Raw genomic sequence first — 24,304 nt, 5'->3', positions numbered from 1 at the left:
CAAATCTCACAGGCGGCGCGGGGCCACGGCAGGGGCGGAGTTACGGCGGATGGGCGGGGTTTCAGCCGAGGAGCCGGTTCTCATGTGACACTATGAATAAAGTAATGATAAAAGGGAGGTGCGAGGGGGTTCCATAGTGTAGTGGTTATCACGTCTGCTTTACACGCAGAAGGTCCTGGGTTCGAGCCCCAGTGGAACCAAAGTAGCACGGTTGATTTTTCACTCTTTAAAGAAGAGAAGTGCTTTTCTTTCTCCCATTAATTTTTTTTTAATCTTTATTTGTCTACTTTTTGGAATGTTTTTATCGCAGAAGCGTAATGACAGATAGCCACTCCTCCCATCCCTGCCACCCTCGCCCGACCTAGGAAACAGCATAAGTGGGGGCCTGGCCGTGTTGTAGTCCCGAGGGCGACCCCGCCCCGCCAGGGCCCTACCCCGACCTCTCCTTCGGTGCTCCGGGGCGACCTCGGGAAATCCGGCGCTCGTGGGAACCAAGATCACCCAGCACGGCCCCTTCCTTACAAACCAGGGCAGGCCGGCCCTCCGAAGCCTCCAACTAAACTATGGCAGTACAGCGGTGCTTTGACTGCAGTTAAATTATTAAAGGTTTATTATTATTAAAGGTTTAATTTTTTCAGTAAACTCTAAAATACAGAGCAGAGAAAACAATAGTTCTTTTCTTTCTAGTACTGCAGTAGGGTTTGTTAAAGAGACCTTCGTCTGTTTAATGAAGAATCCATACATAGTATAGAATAAGCGTCAGGCTTGTGGACACCCCCAAAATGCTGATTGAATGAGTAAACTTTAGTTCCTTTTTGTTCCTCTGTATTAGTTCATTACAGCTTCCCTTTGGGGGGTTATTATCTTTTCAATATTGACCTTTTTCATCTTTGACAACAGGAGTGAAGTAAAGGTCTCTGGGACCCTGGGGGATTGAGGTGAAAAAGGTCAAGAACTAAAGTGGTGGCCAAGAACTAAAGAGGGAAGCGGACTAATGTACAGCACGGTGATTACAGTTAACAATATTGTATACTTGAAATTTGCTAAGAGAGTGGATCTTAAATTTTCTCACCAGACACACAAAAAATGGTTACTTTCTGAGACAATGGATGTGTTAACTAACCTTATTGTGGTGATCATTTTGCAATATATATGTATACGGAAAAAAAAAGGGAAGGGGAAACTCAGTATTTTTCTTTGAGTTTTTCCACATAGTTTTGTTCATACAGTGGGTAAATTTGTATCCTTTTCTAACTCAGGATTATAACATATGATTGTCCTTTTTATTACAATCACTTCATTAACTTTTTTTTAAACCTTCTTAACTGTTTTTAAGTGTATAGTTCCGAAATGCTAAGTAAAGTCACACTGTTGTGAAAAAGATCTCCAGAACTTTCTTACCTTGGAAAACTGAAGCTCTGTATCCATTAAACAACTCCCCTCCCCACCCCATCAACTTTATTGTTATTGGCTGTATAGTAATAATAATAGCTAATTATGTTAAACACTATTCTAAGTATTTTTTATGTATATCATCCCATTTAAGCCTCAAACTAACTCTATGAAATAGGCATTATTATCACCATCATACAGATGAGAAAATTGAGGCACAGAGAACTTAAGTGACTTTCCCAAGGCTACATAACAACTGGTTGAGCCAGGATTTGCATCCAGTCTGGCTTGGGAATCTGTGCTCTTAACCCTGCCTGCTGTCCTGAATCCCCTATGTAGATTGTTTCCAATTTTGTCCTATTATAAATAACACAGCAATGTAAATCTTTGCGTGTAACTGACCGCCCCCTCCCAATTTTGTATTTTCCTGAGTGAATAGGTGTAAACATGATGCCAGCTTGCTTTCTGAGAGGGGGAATCCATGTCATTTTCATAGAATTCCAGAATGTTAGTGTTTGTTTGGCAGGAAATTGCTCAAGGTCACCCCCTAGAAGACGATGGCAGAGAAAGGATTAAGACCTGGGTCTTCTGATTCTAGTTTCTATTTTCCTCCACTGCTTCCCTTACATTTAAAGATAGAATAAAGCCAATACCTTCCTTTGCTAAACTGACCTCAGTTGACGTTAGCTTCTCCTCTGAGACTTCTTATTGAGGCAGGTAACTATGTGGGTTAACTTAGCGGGGCTTGGCCAAAGCCCTAAGAAGTAAATGAAATAAGATGCTTAATGAGGCCAGTGCTCAAGTTAAGCTGCTGTTCCTAGGAAAGCTCTCCACTTTGATAAGGAAGAGCAGCAGCTAAGGACGAGGGGAGAATGCCACGCAAGATAGAAGGCTTCTTGCTTTTACTTCTCTTTGGCTCTGAAGGTATGTGCTATCAAACCATTAGCACTCATTAAATACCTAATAATACAACTGACTTAATCATACAGCTGATTAATAGAAATGCAACCAGAATAATTAAAATATTATCAATTAGCAAAGCATGCTAATGAATTAATGTGTTATTAATGAACAACAGTTGTCTTTGTGTGATGCAGTCCTCTTTGTCTCACCACTGGCTTTCTGGTTCCGTGAGGAGCCTTCTGAAGTTCAAAGGATGCTTAAAATGGGACAGAAAGAAGGAAGGGTCTCAAAAATCGTATGAAATAGCTATAAATTGCAACAATTCATAAGAAAGTGCGGTGTATTCTTGTAAGTTTTTGGGAGTCAAAGTTAGAGTGACTATAGAATTTAGTCTTCCAAACCAGGACACTACTGAGAGTGGTGGAGGATGCTATTAATAATTTTGCTGGGACAACAGGTGTGAACCAGGACTGTCCCAGGCAAATCAGGGTGTAAGGTCACCCTAGTTTAAATATGGATTAACATAGCACGCCGAATACAACTGGACACTAATAGAAAGCATAATCCAACTGAGAGTCAGGAATCCCCAAAGACTCAATATACTCAATCATTTTAAAATTTCTAAATATAGCCCTGGCGGGAGTGAAATGCTTAATTACGGAGAAATTGAAGGCAAATCTCTAAAATGTCATCCAATTCAACTTTTAAATTCTCTGTCAATCTTTGAAATCATGCTCTTCCATGCCTCTCTCAACTCTTAAGGACCCATCAACTCAGACATTAGAAATTGGTTCTTTGTGGTCACTGTGTATTTATGTGCGTTACAGGAAATAAATAAGGAGGGCAGGAAGGAGGAGACCTCTCCGCTCTGCCAATGACCTGGTAGACAGACATGACAAAACTCACACAGAGTCAGAAGCCCTGGTTTAAATCATTCTCTTCTCTACTCTCTCATTATATTTTATTGGTAGAATACTCACTTTCATGATTACCCAATCTCAAAACTTGTGTTAGTCACATTTCTCAATATTTGGAAAGACCTGTAAAAATATAACCCCAAGGTTATTTTGCAAACCCCCAAGACATATTTCTAAGTAGGGCGGGGGGGGGGGTTGTTGTTTTTCCTTTACTCCGTGCCTCTTCCTCACCAAGAAAATCTAAACAGAACCTTTCAAGGCTTAGATCCCAATACCCTTGGTTCTCAGACATCCACAGGGCTCACCCTCAGACTCCTCTTATTTGTGATTGGCATTGAGATTCATTCATCCATTGATTCATTCAAGAATCCATTGATGTCAGTTCAAGAATCCATTTCTGAGTTCCTGCTATGATAGGCCAAATGCTGTGTAAGAACTTGATACACCTGGCAGATTCTTGTTTTCGCTGTGCCAACTCTAAAATCTTTGTTCCGTGACCCCTAAATGGAAATAAGCCCTAGAAAAGTTATCAGGCCACTTTTCAATTACACCCGCGCAGTCAGGGGATAACAGTAATAAAAGACACGCTGTCAGGAGGCACAGTGCACAGCACTCTTTCCTGTTCTATAGCTTATCAATCTTTGTGCATGGCTGGGGAGCTCCAGAAATTTCCACGAAGAACAGAGAATCCCATCTGTCCTGGTGGAATGGAATGTGGTCCAGCAGGTAGGCTTGAAACACTTAAATTCTCTTACCCACCTAACCCAGGCCCTCCACCCTCACGGGCATCAAAGGAAAGCAGCCACACCAAAATTTGGCTTGGCAACCTAGGTGTGCTCTACCCTGAGCTAGAGGGATACGCCAGGAGGCAGAGAAAAAAAGGCAGAATACAACTGCTGCACTTAATCAGTTTACAATCCAGATAGAGAAATAAGGCCAATGCACAGGGGAAAGATGTATGCTGCACAACTGGGAACCTGAAGACAAAGGTTCTTTGTCTAATTTACTCTTTGCTGTTTCTGTTCCACGGCAGCAGTGGATCCTTACTACAGTGAAATAAGGTAAATGGATTGACTCCACTTATGCGTTGGATGAAGGGTCATTGGGGATACACAAATCATCATCGTAAAGCACTACCTCTGTCTCTTAACTGAGGCAGGCTTCTATTTATCTTGCATTGTACATTTCGGATTACATACCGATGATGATTTTTAAAACACCCACCTTACTGAAGTATATTGTTCCACTGCTTGGTCATGGCTATTATATAAAAACAAGCCAAAAAAAAAAAAAAAATCACCAAGCCTCATCTTACAGGTGAGTGTGTGTCCTTCCTTGCAGGTGTGTCAAGCATCAGGGATAGCAGATTTTTTTTCAAAGTAGCTTTATTGAGATGTAATTTACATACCACTAAATTCACCCATTTAAACGGTGTAATTCAATGGTTTTTAGTGTACTTACAGATTTGTGGAGCACACAATGTAATTTTAGAACACTTTCATCATCCCCCAAAGAAACCAGTAGACATTCAGTACTCACTCCCCACTTCCCCCTCCCCCTAGCCTCTGTCAACCACTGATCTACTTTGTCTCGTATAGATTTGCCTTTTCTGGACATTTCATTTAAACAGACTCATACAACATATGGTCTTTTGTCTTTCATTTAGCATATTTTTTTAAATAAGTTTATTTATTTATTTATTTTTGGCTGCGTTGGGTCTTCGTTGCTGTGCACGGGCTTTCTAGTTGTGGCGAGCAGGAACGACTCTTCGTTGTGGTGCGCAGACTTCTCATTGTGGTGGCTTCTCTTGTTGCGGAGCACAGGCTCTAGAGCGCAGGCTCAGTACTTGTGGCGCACGGGCTTAGCTGCTCCGCGGCATGTGGGATCTTCCTGGACCAGGGATCGAACCCGTGTCCCCTGCATTGGCATGCGCCACCAGGGAAGTCCCTAGCATATATTTTTGACATTCACCTGTGTTGAAGCATGTACAAATAACAGATTTACCCCATGAATATGCCTGTCACCTAAAAGGGTAACACTTTCACACCAGAAGCAATTTCCTTCTTTCTTCTTTGCCAGAGGGACATTATTGCAGCCTACTGTTTTTCTCCTGTGTCTTACTCTTGTTTCTCAAATAGATTGGAAGGTAGTTATAGGCAGTTTCTATCATTCATAATTTTATGCTTTTCTCCTCGGCTTCACCTGTTTCCATGGGAAGGAAAACTCTGTATTTAGTGACAGCCAAGCAAACAGACTGAAATAGTCTTCCCTAAGTGTGTCTAATGCGCACTTTGATTCTGGCCTTGCAAGGTACATTTCGAGAAATAGGCATGCTTGAATTTTCTGGCTGCAGTAACAAGCATTTCCCTATGGAGTAGCCCTTTGAGCAAAAGGGCAGAATCGTCCCCTATTGCATAAATCTAAGGCTGGTGAGTGGCAGATGTCGCAGACCCTCTGGTGGAAACCTGTAACCTGGAGGAATCGCAAAGATGATCTGAGTGAGGAGAAAAATAGACAACCATGTAATCGAAATCTTGCCCTTTTTCCTTTAAAGGCTGACCTGTTTTCTTTTGCTCATCCCAAGTGTTATATTCTGGTATCATAAGACATTGTCGTCAACATGATGTTTGCTTTTGTTCGCCAGCTTTGGGGTGATTAAATCATTTCAGGGATGACAGCAGCCACGTTGCTGCTCCCTTGGTGACAACTTTTCTTGTAAAAGGCTTGTTGTTCCTTCTCTCTCTGCTCATTTCCATAAGATCTGGTGCCTCACAACCCCAGGCTGCCTACAGACAAATGCTTTCTGGGGAGAGAAGTCCGGGAGGGGCAACAACGCCAGAAATCTGATTGAGCACAGGGGGTGGTTCTGAAACCAGGTCTCCCTCTTGGGTCTCTTCCTCTCCACAGGTAGAAACCTCCCCGCCCTTTCCTTTTTGCCTTCTGCTTTGTTTCTGCACAAGTTGGAGCCCCTCTGGGGCCCACCCATGGACCCAGGTAATGCAAAGGCCCTGAGCGCCGTGGCAATTAGAGGGGCCTCATGTGAACTCTGGGCTTGCTCAGTTGCAGCTGCACAGACCTTCTTCGGTGCCAGGGCACGTCCTCTGGGCCAATTTGATCTGGTTAGTAAGGCCGCTCTGTCAGTGACCCACACACCTCACCTCTGGTCCCCCCAAAAGAGATTCTTGGCACAGCTGACAAAGCCTTTCTGCTTTTCTGCCATCCCAGCTTCTCTGGAAGATGGGGCAGAGCCGAGTGCCTTCTGCATTAACAGCCCTTAAACCATCTAGATGCCAATTGCTCATCTACTTTGCAGTTCTTGGGGAGCAGCTGTGGGGCTGACACTATGGGTTCATGTACACATTAACTGGCCTTTCCCCTGGGCTCTAGTACCTTCTACCCAGCTGCCCACTCAACCTCAACACTTGGGTGTCCCGTAGGTCTCTCAAAAGGAACATCTCTACCCCATCCCCCCTATATCCCTCCTTCCCCTGGAATCTTCTCCTCCCCTAGTAAATGGTAGCTCTATCCTCCCAGGCACTCAGGCCTTGAACCTCTTTTTATTTCACACCCACGTCATCTGTCAGCAAATCCTGTTGGCACTACCTTCCAAAGACAGTCAGAATCCAGCCACTTCTCATCACTTCCACTGCCACCACCCCAGGGCCAAGCCACCATCATCTCTCCCCTAGATGACACGCCAAGCACCGGCCTACCCCGGGGTCTTTACATGCTATTGCGTCTGCCCAGAAGGCTCTGTCCACAGGTATGTCACTTCCTTCAGGTCTTTGCTCCAATATCACCTTCTCAGTGAAACCTTCCCTAAGCCCCAAAGTACCACTCCCTGTCCCTCCACCTCCCTGCTTTATTTTTCTCCATAGCAGTCATCATTATTTTACATATTATATATTTTATTTATACATTCACTACCCCCTCAACCCCCCCCCCCCACATTAGACTCTTAAGTTCTAGGAGGGCAGGTGTTTTTTTCTGTTTTGTTTACTGGTATTTCCCCAGCACCTAAAGCTAGGCCTGGAATATAGCAGATGCTCAAAGAAAATTAATGAATGAATGCTTTGGGACCAGTCATTATCAGCTATCTTTTATATCAATTTCTCTAATTGCACGGGTGCTTAGATAAACCTGTGGATAAGAAAGAAATAGGATACAAAGGCCAGAGCAAGCGGTGAGTTCTACATGAGGGACAGAAAAAGTCCTCTTCATAGGGAAGGGGATAAGTAGGCAGAAAAGTTGGGAGGGGAAGGCATTTGAGGCCAAGAAATCATATGCACAAAGGCATACAGGCATGAAACAGCCTGGCACATTTGATGAATTATAAGTAATAGAGAGTGCAACAAATAAATTTGGAGAGGCAGCCAGGAGATACATCACGGCAACCCCTTGAAGGACACATTATTATTATACCCATTTTAGAGATGAGGAAATAGAGAGACGCAGTCATATAACTAATAAATGTCAGAGGTGAAACTGGGGCCATGGTAATGGGGACCCAACAAAGGGTCTGGAGCAAGAAAGTGACACAGTCAGGCATTGGCAGTATGGAGGATGGATGAGGCAAGGTCTCTCTTTAGCAAGGAGAATATCCAGAGGAGAGAGGAAGTGGTAGTGGGGGTGGAGAGGAAAGATGGCTCCCGGTAGACACTGGATGTGGGGGTTTAGGAAAAAGAAGTGACTAGGAGGAGTCCCAGGTTTCTGGATGGGGTAGTAGGTGGATGGTGGAGCCATCAGTAGGCTAAGAAATAGAGAAAAGAGGGGCTTCCCTGGTGGCGCAGTGGTTGAGAGTCCCCCTGACGATGCAGGGGACACGGGTTCGTGCCCCCGTCCGGGAAGATCCCACATGCCGCGGAGCGGCTGGGCCCGTGAGCCATGGCCGCTGAGCCTACGTGTCCAGAGGCTGTGCCCCGCAACGGGAGAGGCCACAACAGTGAGAGGCCCGCGTACCAAAAAAAAAAATAGAGAAAGGAGAACAATATGAGGAAGGATGGAATGAGTTCAGTGTTTAAATTTTTTTTTTTGCTGAAGTAAAACATACATCCAGAAGAATACAAGTAAGTGTATACATCCAGAAGAATACAAGTAAGTGTACAGCTCAATGAATTTTTACCACTAAACACACCCAAGTAACCAGCACTCAGATCAAGTAACAGAACTTTGCCAGCTCCCCAGACACCCTCCCTGGGCTTCCTCCTTGCCACTCCCCACCCCAAGTGTGACCACGACCCTAATGTCTAGCGGCATAGATGACTTCTGCCTGCTTGTGTACATTTTAAATGGATTCATGTAGTGTGTCCACTTTATCATCTGACTTTCCACTCAGCATTGTTTGTGAGATGTGGCCATATTGTGGCATGGAGTTGTAGGTCATCCATTTTCATTTCAGTATAGTGTTCCACTGTGTAAATCTACCACTCGTATCCATTCTACTCGTGATGGACATATGAGTGTTTCCAGTTTGGGGTTTTTACAAATACTGTTGTTACAAATAATCTAGTACATGTTTTTCTTTGTTGGAGAACATATGTATGCACTTCTAGTGGGTAAATACTTAGGAGTGGAATTGCTAGGTCATAGGGCACATATATGTCCAGCCTTTGTATAAATTACCAAAGAGTTTTAAAAATAGGTTAGACCAACTTATACCCCCACCAGCAACATATGAGAGTTCAGGTTTCTTCATGACCTGGCCAGCACTTGGCTGGGTCCAGTTTTAGATAGTGAGAGACATCTACGGGGAGCTATCCAATAAGCCGTTCAATGAACATGTCGGGGATCTTGGGGGTGGGAGTAGAGGAAGCCGAGCTCTTGAGAGAGATTAAGAAGGATTATTTAGAGTGGTGGGAGAAGCAGGTGAGTAGTGTGATGGAAGCTAAAGGAAGATGGGAGGAACTGACAGTACCCAACACCGCAGCATGAAGATGTAAGGTTAGTGTTGGGAAGAGTCCATTGGTTGTGAAAGTAAGAAATCGATGGCGGGGGGTGGGGGGGTTAGAGTGGGGGAGGGACAAATTGGAAGATTGGGATTGACACATACACACTATTATATATAAAATAGATAACTAATAAGGACCTACTGTATAGCACAGGGAACTCTACTCAATACTGTGTAGTGGCCTATATGGGAAAATAATCTAAAAAAGAGTGGATATATGTATAACAGATTCATTTTGCTGTACACCTGAAAATAACACAACATTGTAAATCAACTATACTCCAATAAAAATTATAAACAAACAAACAAAAAGAAGTCATTGGTCACTTCCTTTGCCAGCACAGGGCTTGGCCTCCTACCAAGACGGTGCTCCCTAGTCTACATTGCTACCTGAGACGGTCAATTCTGCCCATAGCAGGTGAACCAAGGAGTCTCTAGGAACGAATCATCAGTGGACAAGGGACCAGGAGAGACAGCAGTTTGCTGACCACAGCTGAGAGATGGCCCTGAATCCGCCCAGGCGAAAAGATATGCCCCCTCGACTCCCCTTACAGCCTATGCATAACCCAGCAGAGGACTCACCATGTGTGTCGTCCAGTGGTCTATCTTCTCCTGAGTCCTCAAGCCCCTTGTGGGCAGAGAGTGAGGCTTCCATTTCAGAAGGCCCAGGCCCTGGTGCAGGGCCAGGCTCACAGTGGACACGCGAAAGTGGTATGTGAAATGGATACATATTATTTAAAGAAAGATACAATTTGAAAAAATAGCTTTATAATTCTAATGAAAAGGATGAGACCATTCCTTTAACTCTTTAAAACAATCTGAAAGTTTTTGGTGGGCATCAGATTCAATATTTAGATAGCAAAGTGGTTAAGGAGAGACTTTTATATCTACTGCCTACACTCAGGTTTTGTTTGAGATTTTTATAATAGGTATGTGCTGCTTTTATAATCAGAAAAGAAATAAAGGCATTTGTTCTGTTGAAAATGGGAAATGGAACTTGGTGTGTTAAACCAGCGCTGTCTAATGGAAACTTGCGCAATGATGAACATGTTCTGTATCTGTGCTGTCCAGTACAGGGGCCACTAGCCACGTGTGGCCAGCAAACACTTGAAATGTGGCTGGTGTGACTGAGGAACTGAATTTTTAATTTTATTAATTTAATGAATTTAAATTCAAATAGCCACATGGGACTAGTGACTACCACAATGGACAGTGCAGCTGTAAACAATCAGCTTATGCTAATATAGACAAACTCCTTTCCTGTTAAATTGTGCATTCATTCTATTTATTCATACTTCTATGAAGATAGGTTAAATGTTAGTCTTAGGTTAAATTTTACACATTTTCAATTTTTCCACATCATGTATACGGTATTTACACTTTGATTGTGGTTTGATATTTCCTGTAGATAATAGACAAACCTAAAAAAAATTTTTTTAAATATTTTTTTAACAATGTCCTAATTTTAAATCACCTGAATGTGTCACTTCCCTACTTCCTCAGCATCTGTGGATGTTTCTCCTGGCACGTATTTACTTACTTTGACTTCTTCCAGAAGGGGCTTTGTTAACTTTTACGTGACTGTGATCATTTCACTTTTCCATGTAATGAATCATTTGTTGAATTTTTCTTTCTTTTTTTAACTTGATGTTTCCTTTCATGTCCTTTTGCTCAGCCACACTGGGATTATCGTCTACTGAGGTATGTTACAGTAAGAAGGCTGGAATTCATATGGTTACTATTTTTGAAGATTTTTCCTAGCCAAAACAATGTATAGGATTATCACTTTTTTTTTAATGTATTTCTAAAGGTTTTTTTTTTTTTTCCTGGTGGTGGCAATAGCATGTTTTATCTGGACAAGCTCCAAGACTGGTTTTTTTAATGAGTGAATGCAAGTAAACCAGGTCTTAAATCAGATGGCGGAATCTTGAATCCAGTCCCTTTTAAAATTGTATCCCCACAAGGGACCTCCAGGAGATGTAAGGCGCCTGACCTCGGACTGGGGCTCCTCGAGCCCCTGAAGATAGATATAATGGGGTGGACATGGCTCTCTATGTGGGTGTGTCTGTGAGATTTTTAGCTGGTCACCCAAGGTGGCAAACATTTATCTAGACTCAAAGATGAGCGGCAACTGTGTGGGTTAAACTGGATTTATAATTCAGTTGTGCTGCTGTAGTGTGATAGCCGCCACAGACAATAGGAAATGAATGAGCAAGGTTTTTGAATGCGAGCTTTTCCAGTGGTGCTGACCACAGTTGCCTTTGACTGTGACTTTTCTGAAGCTCCTGCCCCTCTGGCTTCCCACAGGATGAGGGTGAGGATCCCTGGTACCACAAAGCGTGCAAGTGCGATTGCCAAGGAGGTGCCAATGCCCTGTGGTCTGCAGGCTCCACCCCGTTAGACTGCATACCGGGTGAGTGTCCCCTCTCCTTGGGGCACCAGATCCTTGGGGTATCCTTGGGAACACCCTGTTTCTCCTCTTTCTTTCAACCCTGATGAATTAAACCCCCTGAACGCCACGTTCTGGGTTTTCTCCAGTCGGCCATTGAACTTCAAATCTCAATGGCCACTGCTCCAACAAACTGCACTGATGTCATTGTTCAGGACAGTTTCCTGGATCTCTACTTGGCCTTGGTGAGATGGTAAGATGGGACCTAACTTTCAATGAAAGAGACTAATGGAATTTATCGAAAATAAACTAATGATAGGCAGCAATTTTGAGAAAAGCACAGGCTTTTGAGCCAGAAATACCAGAGTTGGAATCTTGGCTGCATTGTTTTTTAACTCTGGGACCCCCACTTTGGCCTTTTTCTGTCAAATGGAGGCAATACTACTGTGCCCGGATATTCATTGCTCACCAAACAACCACGTGCTTCCCCACATTCTCAGCCCCTTCCCAGTCAGGTGGCTTCACAGGAGCAGTTCCAGCCGATGGAAGCCGTGTCTCTTCTGAAATGAGGTCCACTTCCCTGCCTGAGAAAGTGGCTTCTCCTTTAGTCTGGGTGCTGGGGAGGTTAAGTGGAGTAGAACTTCCTGCTGACCCACAATGAACCACCTGAGTGAAAAATCAACCTTTGTTGTGTTAAGCCTCTGAAATTTCTGTGACAATTCGTTCTGCAGCATAAACAGCCTCTCCTGACTAATATGAATGACTTCCTCTAAGGCAGGGGCCAGCAAACTTTGCCTGTAAAGGACCTGGCGGTAAATCTTTGTGGCTCTGTGGGCCACAGGGCCTCAACACCTCAAATGGAAGGCAGCCACAGACTGAATGTAAATGCATGAGCATGGTTGTGCTCTAATAAAACGTTATTTATAAAAACGGACCCTGCTGTAAGGAGTTGTTACGAGGAATAAAATGCATGAGGCATTAAAGCATCTTGTCCTGGACCTGGCACACTGCAGCTCCTTTTCTTCCTGCCTTCTAAGAGGTCACACTCTGACTTTCAGAGGCTCGGGCGGCCTATCACACATTTGCCACGCTCAGTATTTACCACAGCTCGGAACCTCTTCTGCTGAAACTGTCCTTGCCCCCCCTTTCCAGGGTTATGATGGCGCCATGTGGCGGCCCGTCATTCACTTTACATAATCACCTAATAAGAGCTCCAGGAGAGAGGTTTGTGTGCAGCGTGTGAGCTTCTCTGCATTATTTCATTAAATTTGCATTAAAATAGCAAATGTGGGGGAGGGGGGCGTCCACAAAGGCTTTTACTGCCTGTTTTCCTATATACTAAAGGGGTAGGAATTGGTTTCTGAACTAAGCTTTCTGGAAGGGAACAGTGGGGCGCAGTAGTGAGGAAAGCAGTAAGTGCTGATGAGTTCAGCGGGCTTCTCCCACGGGAGGGACGTCCCACTGAGCTCCACGGCGTGAGCTCCCGCAGCCATTCTGTGCTGGGGTGATCTGCCCAGTCAAGGCTGAGGCACCCTCCTTAATAATCCATTTAGAATTCAATTCCACCCTCTGTCATCATGTGCCTATTATGTGCCGATAGGGAGACAAAAATGAACCATTGTCTCTACGCTGGAGGAGTTTACCATTTACTGGAAACAAATGTTCTCTTCACTAGAGACATGAGACGTACTGGAATTCCAGTCCACGGAAGCTCTTTCTAAGAAGAAATTGAAAAGAGATTATTTATACGGATTGGTTTCATTGACCTGATCAACTGTGCAGCTGAGGAGGGCTGTGTGTCTGAGGAATGTGAAAGATGACCTGGGCTGCCCAGGCTCTCTCCCCTACACAGTTGCCATGAACTTGAAGTTCTGAAATCAGAAATTCTTTTAGCTTAAGTGTTCTCCTCTCCCCACTGGGGTTTTCATTTTTGTTTTGTTTTGTTTTAACAACACAGATATTCCCAGGAAGGAAAAAAATGCAGCCTTAGTGTTAAATGGTTGATTCATTAATGTTCATTTGTTTTTCCACGGGAGAGATGATTCAGGGCAGCAGGACTAGCCACAACCTTCCAGAATTTACTTGCCTGTCAGTGCCTCAGATCCTCATTCGAACGCTGCTTGGTCTTGCTGGATCCTGAGATTCAGCGCTTCCACCAGAGTCCAACTTAGGACGGAAGGAGGCCCTAGAAAGCACAGGACAGGAGGGTCACTCAGAGCTGTCAGGAGATGCTCACAGGTGCATACTGGCTGTTACTGCCAGGGGGCCCTACCCACAGAACAGAAGGTGACCAGCTAGGTGCATTATGGCCTCCTAATCTTCAGCTTAACACTATTATATTAAAAGGTCTGTCTTTTCCAGAGTTGAGCCAAGATTACCTCGTCACTCTGAGAGGGGGAAATACGGCAGGGAACGTATCAAAGCATAAGAAATCTAATGACTCAACGCTTTACTTATATTCTGGATTTTATATTTCCATATTATATTCAAGTTTATACCCTATTCTTCTATAAATATTATTCTGTATTCCACTACATCATCATATAGATTCAAGTCTAACACATGTGCATAATAATGTTCACATGTCTTTTGTCAAAAATGGCCCCGAACTCTTCTTTGTGTTCCTTTCGGTTACTATTGTTTAAAAGCATGTCTGGCCTTTATATGTCTACATATCGAGAAATTATCTACTGCATAAGAAAGGCTAGTATGTTAAGTGTGCATAGCCTGGATTAACAGCACATATGACTATGTCTTTATCGATCTCATTATCAAATCATCGCTCAGAAGAGGCAGGTGTTTCCTTAAGAGTAAAATGAGTGTAGAAACAGGCTTAATAGCTTACAGTAACCTCCACTGAGCAGAAAACTTGGGAAGGACGTATTCTGTGTGTGTAAAGAGGATCCCTTTAATTCCTCCAGCAACACTGTTTATGTCGCTTGATGCTAGTTTAGACTCAATTGACAGTTTCTTTTTGATTAGGCCAGTGGGAGTTCTCTGGGCCAGTCAACTCCCACTTCCTCCCTGACCTCCCTGCTTCCTGTTCCTGCCATTTTCTTTGCTTATCCCCAGTGGCCACCTGAGATGGGGTGATGAAGTTTGTTTATCCCTCCACTCATCCATCCACTCAATATCTATTGAGTGCCTAGCACATGCAGGCATTCTGCTCGGCTCAGGAAAGCATGGTGAGCTAGACAGACCTGGGGAGCTGGGCAAGTGGGCAGAGATCCAAAGGATGAGGAGAGGTGTCCAGGTGAAGGGGAAAGGAGGAGACAGGGAAAATAGTAATCATGTAACTGGAGTGCCCTTCACTCCAGGGCACAAAGAGCAGGAGACATGTTACATTTTCTATTTTTCCAATTTTCAGATAACTCCGGTTTGAGTCCCCCTTTATCATGGGCTGTGTGGAGTCTAAAGACAGGAGGATTGTTGAAGATTCTGACCCTCCCCTTTGGACTACACCTCCCCACCCACCCCACCCCCCTGCCCCCAAGGGGCCTGCAAGGGCTGACTCGGCACAGGGCCCAGGCTCAGGCTGAGGGCAGCTCCCTGCCCGGCCGGCAGCCCCCAGGGGAAGGCAGACACCTTGTTGGTGCCCTTATCCCTCTGAACCAAGCTCAGTCCTGTGACCTTCCCAAGTCTCTGAGGGTGTCAAGAGTTCAGGGGTCCCGCCCCCCATCCCTGGTCCAGCCCCCTCAGAGGAACCATTTCCCCACTGAGATCAGGCCCCTACAACGAGCCCCCCACCACCCAGCAAGGGGCAAAGCCCAAAGCCTCTGGCCACCTCCTCTGGGACAGTCAGCTAGTTCCTGTTGAGGCCTAGACCTTCCAAATCCATAAGCCTGAGAGATGCTAGGCTGTCAACAGGCTTCTCCTCTCTCAAATCACGTTCATGCGCGTGCAAACAGCTTATTCCTTCCTGATGCAAGGAGACTCCAAATGTTTAGAAATAGGAAGCTGACTTTCTCAGGGTGATGTAGGGAGGATGATGGGGGCAAGACAGACTTGGGTAGAGGGGTGCTAGATTTTTTTCCCCTGGTGAGTCTTCACCATAAAAAACAAACATACACAACTCAAGACATTAATATACTCTCATAAATTCACCCTATTACACCAGTACTAGCTGCTTATTTTTGGTCAGGCACTACAGGCTCTACACTCTACAAACACTGCTTCATGTAATCCCAAATCAACTTTATGGAGGCAGGGACTACTGTTGTGCCCATTTCACAGATGAGGAAACTGAGACCCAGAGAGGGTGAGCAGCTTGCCTAAGCTCACCAGAGGGAGAGTGGGATCCAATCCGAGGTCGAATTGGCTGTAAGCAGGTGTTCTTGACCTTGGCTGCCCATTACCATCACCTGAAGATTTACCCCATGCCCAGGTCATGCCCCAGACCAATGACATCAGAATCTCTGGGGGTGTGGCCTGAACACCAGCACTTCTATAACTTTCCAGGTGACGCCCAGGCTGAGACCCATCACAGAGTCTGTGCTCTGTGCCTTGGGCCAAAACACTGCCTTTTCTGGGTTAGCAGCTATGTAGCTGGAGGCGCCAATGCCTGAGACAGGAGCACTGGACAGGGGCAGGCTTGGGGCTTGGGTGCTTAGTTTTGGACACATGAGTGTGAAGCATCTCTGGGTCACCCAGATGAAACTGTTCACTTAGAGAATATCCAGGTGGCAGTGGGATGGAGCTTGGGGCCTGGGGGCTGGGCACTGGCTCTCAGACACTGGCTGAAACCATGGGGATGGTGAGCTCATCGCCTCCCCTGGAGAGTATGGGCAGGATCCACGTCTGGACAAGCCCTTACAGGCCTCCAAGACCATTGCCACTGGCCAGGTCCCTTCAGTGTAACTCTTAACTGTTAGATGGGCTAACTGGGAAGAGACGGCAAAAGAGATGTGAGGGGAAAATAGAGAAAGAGCAAAATGCCAAGAATAAAGCAATCGGGAGAGGTGGCCATGGCTTTTCTTTCCCCTCTGCTTCTTGCCTCTGAGCTGGTGGCCCTGGAGCAAGAGAAGGGAGGTTCAGGATGGACGGTCCTTAGAGATATCCACAGTTAGAATTTAAGTGGCGACCGAGGGCCCAACTGAAACCCAGCTTTCTGACGCTGGGGCCTTGTCCCTCCTTCCAGTGGCATGGCTGAGCTTGTCTTCCAGGTCAGAGGGGAGCTGAGGAGGTGGAGAAGTCCCCAAGGCCACAGGCGCCAGGCCCCCGAATCCTCCAGCCAACGTCTTCCCTGGCAGACCAAGGTTCTCAAAGTGTGCTTGTTAAAAATGTGGCCACTCTGGGGGTAGAATCCTGGAAACTGCGTTCTTAACAAGCCCTGATGATTTGGCCACACAAGGCGTGATGGAGTCGCTCAGAAAGCGCTCCTATTCTCTCTCCCTTGACATTATTTTAATAGGCCGCCCCCCCCAAGCTTCGGGTACTTGATAAACTACAAATGCTGTCCCCTCACCCCCAGCCCCGCTGAGCTGCAGTTACTGGTGGGAGTTGGCCCTATTTCTTTGGTTCACTGGGCAGAAAGGCAGTTAAGCCGCCCTGGCCAGAGGCCTGAAGCTGTCCTTCTGTCTTCAGCCTCTGGGGACAGGGCATGACTATCCCCGCAGGCATTTTGGAGCCCCAGGATGGCATTCAAGCTTTTACATGCCTCATTCAGTTTTCCTGACTTTTGAAAATTATCTGCCAGAAAGACCTCAGCACTCATTTTGCTGTTGAAGGTGATGATGCCCCAGTAAATACACTTGGCTTTTCAATCTGAACTCAAATTTATACATGGAAAGAAAGTAGTTTGATCTTCCTTACTTGAAGTTTATCATTCACAACTGGGAAACTAGGAGAATGTATTTGCCTAAGTTTATCATTTGTTTTCTAAAGAAATTCAGCTAGAATCTGGGTTTGGTTATAAATAAGAGACCCCCTAAATAGTGGCTTATTGAAATAGGAGTTTTTCTTTGACCCACACAGTAAAAAGACTAGGGGTAAGGAGCAGCTTAAAGATATCAGGGCTGAGGTCTCTTCAGTTCTCTTGGCCTTACCTCCAGGGTGCAGGATGGCTACTGTTGCACCAACCATCAGGTCTTCCTTCTAGGCAAGAGGAAGAAAGAGGGGGCAAGCAAAATCTGATCGGAAATCCCCAGCAGACATCCTCTTCTATCTCATGAGTTAGAAACTGTGTCACGTGGTCACTTCAAACTGCAAAGGTGGCTGGGAAAGATTGTTTTGTTTTGTTTTTTTAGCTGGCTACGTTGCTGCACCCAACAAAATTAGGGTTCTTTAGTCTAAAAGCAGGGAAGAATGGATACTGGGTTGGCAATTGGTAGTCTCTGACCAGGTAACTGAACGCTAAATTAGTGAGAGGAAATCCGTGAGAAGCAGCAATTAATATACAAGAACCAGCTTCGGCTACTCTTATTTGGAAAAAGCAGCTCCTTTCAACTGTTCCTTATTCAACAGTCACTTAGACGCATTTCATTCCCGCCCCACCCTTTTTTTTCATTAGACTAGTGAAAAACTGCAATTTACAAGTGGGAAGTCAGTCTCAATATATAACTGCCCTTCCTGCCTCTCACCATTGTTTTGTTCCTATAATTGGCATCATATGCTGCCTGAGGACAATTAGGGGCCTTCCTGTCATCATGTGGGATGGCTAACCCGTTTTAATGAGGAAAATAAAGAGTATGACATTTAAGTATGATATTTTCCTGTGAACCTCTTGGTTTTTAGGTCTCTGAGTTTGTGGAGGAGGTGAAGTATTTCTCAAAATTCTCCCCCCCACCACCAAGAGGTTGCCATAGAACTACTTCCCTTTTATGAATATTGTGAGTCTCTATGGCAATCCCTTTACTTCATCTTCACTCTCTTCTCGCAAGAGCAGTGAAGAGGATGAAGACCCAGTCCTCCCATTGTGAACGGCGCCACCAAGGAAAACATCCTCCACCTTACAAAGCGCGAACGAGAGGGTCGGATTTGTCATTTTGATCATGCCGTGTTTGTTGAGTCTTGCCATGCGATATGAGTGTTTTAATGTGCATTGTTTTTCCTTTCCCAGAATGCCCATATCATAAGCCCCTGGGTTTCGAGTCAGGAGAGGTTACACCAGACCAGATCACCTGCTCCAACCTGGAGCAGTACGTGGGCTGGTATGCCTCCTGGACCGCCAACAAGGCCCGACTCAATAGTCAAGGCTTTGGGTAAGCAGAGCAGGAGGCTCAGGCGATTTTTTTTTTTTTCATGTGATTTGAAAAAGTAGGTCTCTGTAATAAATGAACGACACAGAATGCATTTATTTATTCAACAAATATTGACTGAGTGCCTTCCACGTGCCAAGGACAGTGGATACAGCAGTGAACAAGGTGAATGAGCTCCTCGCCTTCGAGAAGCACGCAGTTTAGAGGGGGGACTCTAAGCACATTGTCACACAACTGGCCATCCGCCAAGTGTGATGAGTGCTGCAGAGGAGAAGAAAGACCTGGTCCACTTGAAGCACCAGGGAAGGCTTTCTAAGGAAAAGATCTTTGACCTGAGAGCTGCAGTTGGCCAGGTGGGGGGAAGGGGAGAGAGGCACAGGGTACAGCCGGTGCAAAGGCCCTGAGTTGGGAAGATCCCTCAAGTGCATGGATGGGGACTGTAAAGAAAGCCAGTGAGGTTAGCGCACAGGTGAGATGAGGCTGGAGAAGCAGAAAGAAATCAGATGGTGCAAGGCCTTATAAGTCATGTTAAGGACTGTGGTCCTTATTTTAGGGATAATGGGAGAACCCTGAATGTGCATTAGTTAGAATACAGGTTTGTGCTGCTGTAACAAACAGCCCCAAAATACAGAGACTTAATCAACTTGGAGGTGATCAGGCAGTCTAGGGTTGTTATGGCAGCTGGATGGTATCAGGGGCCCAGACTCTTTCTACCTTGTTCTCTCACCCTAACATGAAGTTTCCACCTTGGGGTCCAAGATGGCTGCTCTAGCTTCCACTATCACATCCACATTCTAGTCAGGAGGGAGAAAAGAAGAGCAGAGTGCATATACTTTTCCTTTAAGGATACATACATAATCCTGCTGGCCACTTCTATCTACATCGCATTGATCAGAATCTGGTCCGACTGCCCCACCCAGCTACAGAGGAGACTGGGAAACGTCGTGATCTTAGCTGGGTGGCCTCTTGCCCAGAGAAAATTTAGGGGTTCTATTACTAAAGGAAATGGGAAGAGGATATTGGGAGACAATGAGCAGACTCTATCAGAGGAAGATTTAAAGTTGGGGAGCATCACAATCAGATTTAGGTTTTAAGTAAAATCTTCTGGCTCTTGTGGGAAGAGCTGTTTGGTGTGGGGTACGGGCGGGGGGTGAGGTGGGGAGAGGAATCCAAGGAGACCAGTTAAGTAAACTATGGCAGCTGTCCAGGCAAGAACTGAGGGTGACGTGGGCTAGAGTGGTGGCAGTGAAATGGAGAGAAGTAAACGACTTTGAGAAACATTTGGAGATGGAGCCAAGAAATGGATTAGATGTTTGAGGTGACAGAGAGGAAGGGGGTAGAATTCAGAGAGATGAACACTGGAATGAGGGGTTGGGGTGAGGATAATTAGGAGCTCTTTTGGGACATGTTTTATTTGAGCTGCTATATGGCATCCAGTAGAAGCTGTCTAGCTAGCAATTGATTCTCAGGGTTTAGAATTTAGAAAAAGTCTGAGATGGACCTAAAAGTCAGGAGCCACCCAAGGAGCAAGTCCAGAATTAGAAGAGAAGGCTGCCAAGGGCCGAGTCCCCGAGAAGCTTATTAACGCGCACAGGCGCGCACACACTCACACGCCACAAAGGGAAACCATAGGTTTCCACAACTTATGAGGACATTAACTAAAAAATAAATCAGTTCCTTCAGTGGTTGCTTTGCTTTACAATTGTGAAAAGCCCTTGCAGAGCCACTTGGTTCCATGTTCTGCACATGGTGCCTACCATGGCGTGGATGACAGCACCTGAAGGAGACGCAGATAGGTATGAAGAGAGTGAAATTAAAGAAAAAAAAAAAAAAAAAAAAGACTTACGGAAAAAGGACATCAGGGGAGACTAATGAAAAGGGAAGGGGGCTGGAAGGTGCGATTACCATGGATTTGCATGTTTTGAAGAAAAACATGCTCAACCACACGCCAAAGGTGATTTCAGCTACAGTTGAAGGCATTTCTTTGACAAATTATTTGAATCTGACAATTTTTCCTTGGGCGGTGGAGGTGCAGGGAGAAACTATACAAGTATCACAGAGGCCGGACACTTCTCGGAGACAAGCTTCTGGGTGCTTAACAGATTGCAGCTCAGACTGCCCGAGCATTGTGGGGGCTCTTCAGGTGCTGGCATCCCCTCAAAAGACAGCACCTCCCAGCTCTTTGGAGGCGCTCACGGGGAAAGGCTCCTGGTGACTCGCTGTGTCCGCGGCAGGTGCGCCTGGCTCTCCAAGTTCCAGGACAGCAGCCAGTGGTTGCAGATAGATCTGAAGGAGGTCAAGGTGATTTCGGGGATCCTCACCCAGGGGCGCTGTGACATCGACGAGTGGATGACCAAGTACAGTGTGCAGTACAGGACCGATGAGAGCCTGAACTGGATTTACTATAAGGACCAGACCGGAAACAATCGGGTACGTCGGGCTTACCCCAAACCAACTTCAACACAGCCCCTCTGGGACACCCCTCCCACCCGTCCCTGTGTTCCTGTCACCACCCTCTGTCAGAACACTGACCCCACGGTATGGTGAATCATCCGTGCTTTCTCCCCACAACACTATCTGCTCTCTGACGACGAGGCAGGGGTCTTTTCTTGTATCCCTCATGTCTAGCACAGTTGGCGAATGAGTGCCATCGTATGTGCAAAAGAAGTCTGAATTCTCACATCAGCACAGAGTTGCTTGAATAATCAAGACTGGCCATTTGGATTCTGCCCAAGTCACTGGACCTTGAACACTTTGCTGCATGGGTCTGGCTTGATCTACTACTGATGTGGCTAGGTTCTTGTCCCTTTATGTAGATATGGCCTCTCCTTACTATTGAGACCGACAATCTCAACAAATTAGCCACTAAACTGTATAAATGGTTAAAACAAGTCCAGCTGAGAAGAAACAGTCACTTAAACCTTTGAGCAACTTTATATCCTACTAATCTCTGAGGGCTGAGACCCACCCAATTCTTGCTCATCACAGACTGAACACAGTAGGCTTTTGATTTTATATATTTTATATAAATATACACACATATACACACATATGTATATTCATACATGCATACACATATATACACATATAAATATATAATCAATATTTTACATATACACACACACACACACACACACACACACACACACACACATAAAATGTTATCTGCAATGAATTAAAAACTCACTAGCTGTTTGGAAATGTTAACTGCCCTTTTGTCTGAGAGGACTTCCCCCAGCTAATCTGGACATTTCATCAGGTTAAGTAGACATGTGCAGCTGAACGTCAGAGGGCTCCGTACTCTCTTGATGACAATTTGTACAGCAAGACATTCATGGGTTGAAATTTCAAGGAGTTTGAACACAATAGGAAAAACCATCTTGATACTTGGACATTTTATTTCATTTTTGTTCTTATTAGTTGGCTTTTCAAAAAGATATGAAAATTCTTTTTCAAGCTCTACCTGTGTTTCTGAAGGCCTTGATAGTTCTTTGCAAAGAAGCGCTCCACTCCAGCAGTTGTGAGGTCTGGAGCCTGTTCCATCCTCCTTCTTCACTGGGCTCCTGATTTAAAGAGGTTCAAGGGCAAACAGCTTAGAGAAGGGGATGTGGGGTGTTGCTATTGGGAAGAAATAAAGGCAAGATCATGGCAGCTGAGGTCCTTCTTGATTTGTGTATGGATGAGGTCAATGTGGCAGCCAGATTTTTTTCAGGAGATAATTCCAGAAGGAAATGAAATGTTCCAGTGTCATTGGGCAGAGCACTAGGACTCTGGAAAAAGTGCACAGAAGTTTCTTTGAAGATATAGCCAAATATCCATTGTACCTTATGTTACAGCCACTGTGTAATTGCTGTTACATCCCAAAACACAGGAAGCAACACCTTTTTCTATTTTGGGCACTGCTCTCCCACTTCGAGAATCTTCTCTCTAGTTTTTATGTCTTTTTGTTTTTTAAAAATATTTTTTTCCAAAAAAAGTCTAAAAAGTACTTGCCAGGGCTTCCCTGGGGGCGCAGTGGTTGAGAGTCCGCCTGCCGATGCAGGGGACACGGGTTCGTGCCCCGGTGCGGCTGGGTCCGTGAGCCATGGCCGCTGAGCCTGCGCGTCCGGAGCCTCTGCTCCGCAACGGGAGAGGCCACAACAGTGAGAAGCCCGCGTACCGCAAAAAAAAAAAAAGTACTTGCCATTTGTATCAATGTAGACACACACAGTTAAGCTTTGGCTCACAACTTTAGAGCCAGCTCACAAGTTTTCACTTGAGCCCCACTTTGGCTACCTTTGGAACATGGGAACATTCCTCTCTAAAGTATAATGTGCTCCTTTTCAAAATTCTTGTCAAAATGCAAAGGATTAAATCACAAAATTGGTGATAAGAATCAAGCAGCATTTTCTATCAGCGCCGTCTAGTAGAACTTTCTGCAATGAAGGAAATGTTATTATCTGCAGTATCCACTATGGCAGCCATTAATCACATACAGTATTGAGCACTTGAACAGCAGCTAGTGTTACTGAGGAAGAATTGTTACCTAATTTTAATTCATTTAAGTTGATGCCTGGAGCATGTAGGTGCTGACAATCATTCAAGGTTAGATTTTGGGGGACATCAGCAAATTCTCTGCCCTTTCAGCACTGAGATTTTCCATAGTTAAAAGTTGGGGCCAACTCCAGACAGGAATCTGTCTTCCTTTTCTCTCCTCTTCTGTGATGGTGATAGGATTTCCTCCCTCTCTTTAGGTTTTCTATGGAAACTCGGACCGAACCTCCACAGTCCAGAACCTGCTGCGGCCCCCCATCATTTCCCGCTTCATCCGGCTCATCCCGCTGGGCTGGCACGTCCGCATTGCCATCCGGATGGAGTTGCTGGAGTGCGTCAGCAAGTGTACCTGATGCGCGCCTCAGCTCAGCACCTGCCAGGGGGTGGAGGGTGCAGCGCGGCCCATGCGGGAACGCTGACTGTGACCAAAAGGGCTGGATTTTACAGGCTCTTTTCAATGCGGAGCTGGGCAGAGAATACTTCTTTCTTTTTTGTAAGATATAGTTTCCAATTTCAGTGAAAGGAAAAGAAAATGAACTTATTCCCCACTCAGGGCCGAAGAAAATAAGAACAAAGAAAATGTCCCTAAAAACAATTTTCAAGCAAAAGCCTAAGTAGCAGGAGTAATTTGCTGCTCTCGGGTTTTTTTGGTTTGTTTTTGGTCTCAGTGACACTGTGAAAGGTGCAGTCCCAGGGGGATGAAAAGCAGCTCTGATAATTTGAAAATTCTTTTGCTTTACCATGTTCAAAACAGGAACATAGAGTTTCATAAAGCCTCCCTTTGAACACAAAGGGGGAGCAAGCTTGTGTTTTCTCCTAAGTTTTCATTAAATCATGGCCTTTTAGGACTTTAGAGCACTGCGTTTGCAGTTTTGGGGTGACTGGGTGGCACAGATGAGTCTGGTGGCTGGGAGCCCATGTCTCAGTCTCGTGAGAGCCGTGCATGACCAAACACCCCAGAGGTAGGAGGGCCTCCCCTGCTTTGAGCTTTCACCCCTCACACCTAACCCTGAACACAGGGATGGGG

The 24,304-nt window shown here is 45.3% G+C and overlaps 1 protein-coding gene across 1 annotated transcript; it reads left to right on the top strand.

Moving 5' to 3' along the window:
* Positions 1–2,264: 2,264 nt before the first annotated feature.
* RS1 (retinoschisin 1) lies at positions 2,265–23,630 on the top strand (the record flags this gene model as incomplete). The annotated part of the gene is made up of 6 exons (XM_079910259.1): positions 2,265–2,316; positions 10,835–10,860; positions 11,467–11,572; positions 18,606–18,747; positions 20,979–21,174; positions 23,478–23,630. The coding sequence occupies 6 exons, from the start codon at positions 2,265–2,267 to the stop codon at positions 23,628–23,630; spliced, it is 675 nt and encodes a 224-aa protein (XP_079766385.1).
* Between the last annotated feature and the right edge of the window lie 674 nt (positions 23,631–24,304).

This window comes from Stenella coeruleoalba, assembly GCF_951394435.1.
Source record: "Stenella coeruleoalba genome assembly, chromosome: X".
Classification (NCBI taxonomy): domain Eukaryota; kingdom Metazoa; phylum Chordata; class Mammalia; order Artiodactyla; family Delphinidae; genus Stenella; species Stenella coeruleoalba.
This window is presented reverse-complemented; position numbering and strand designations above follow the sequence as displayed.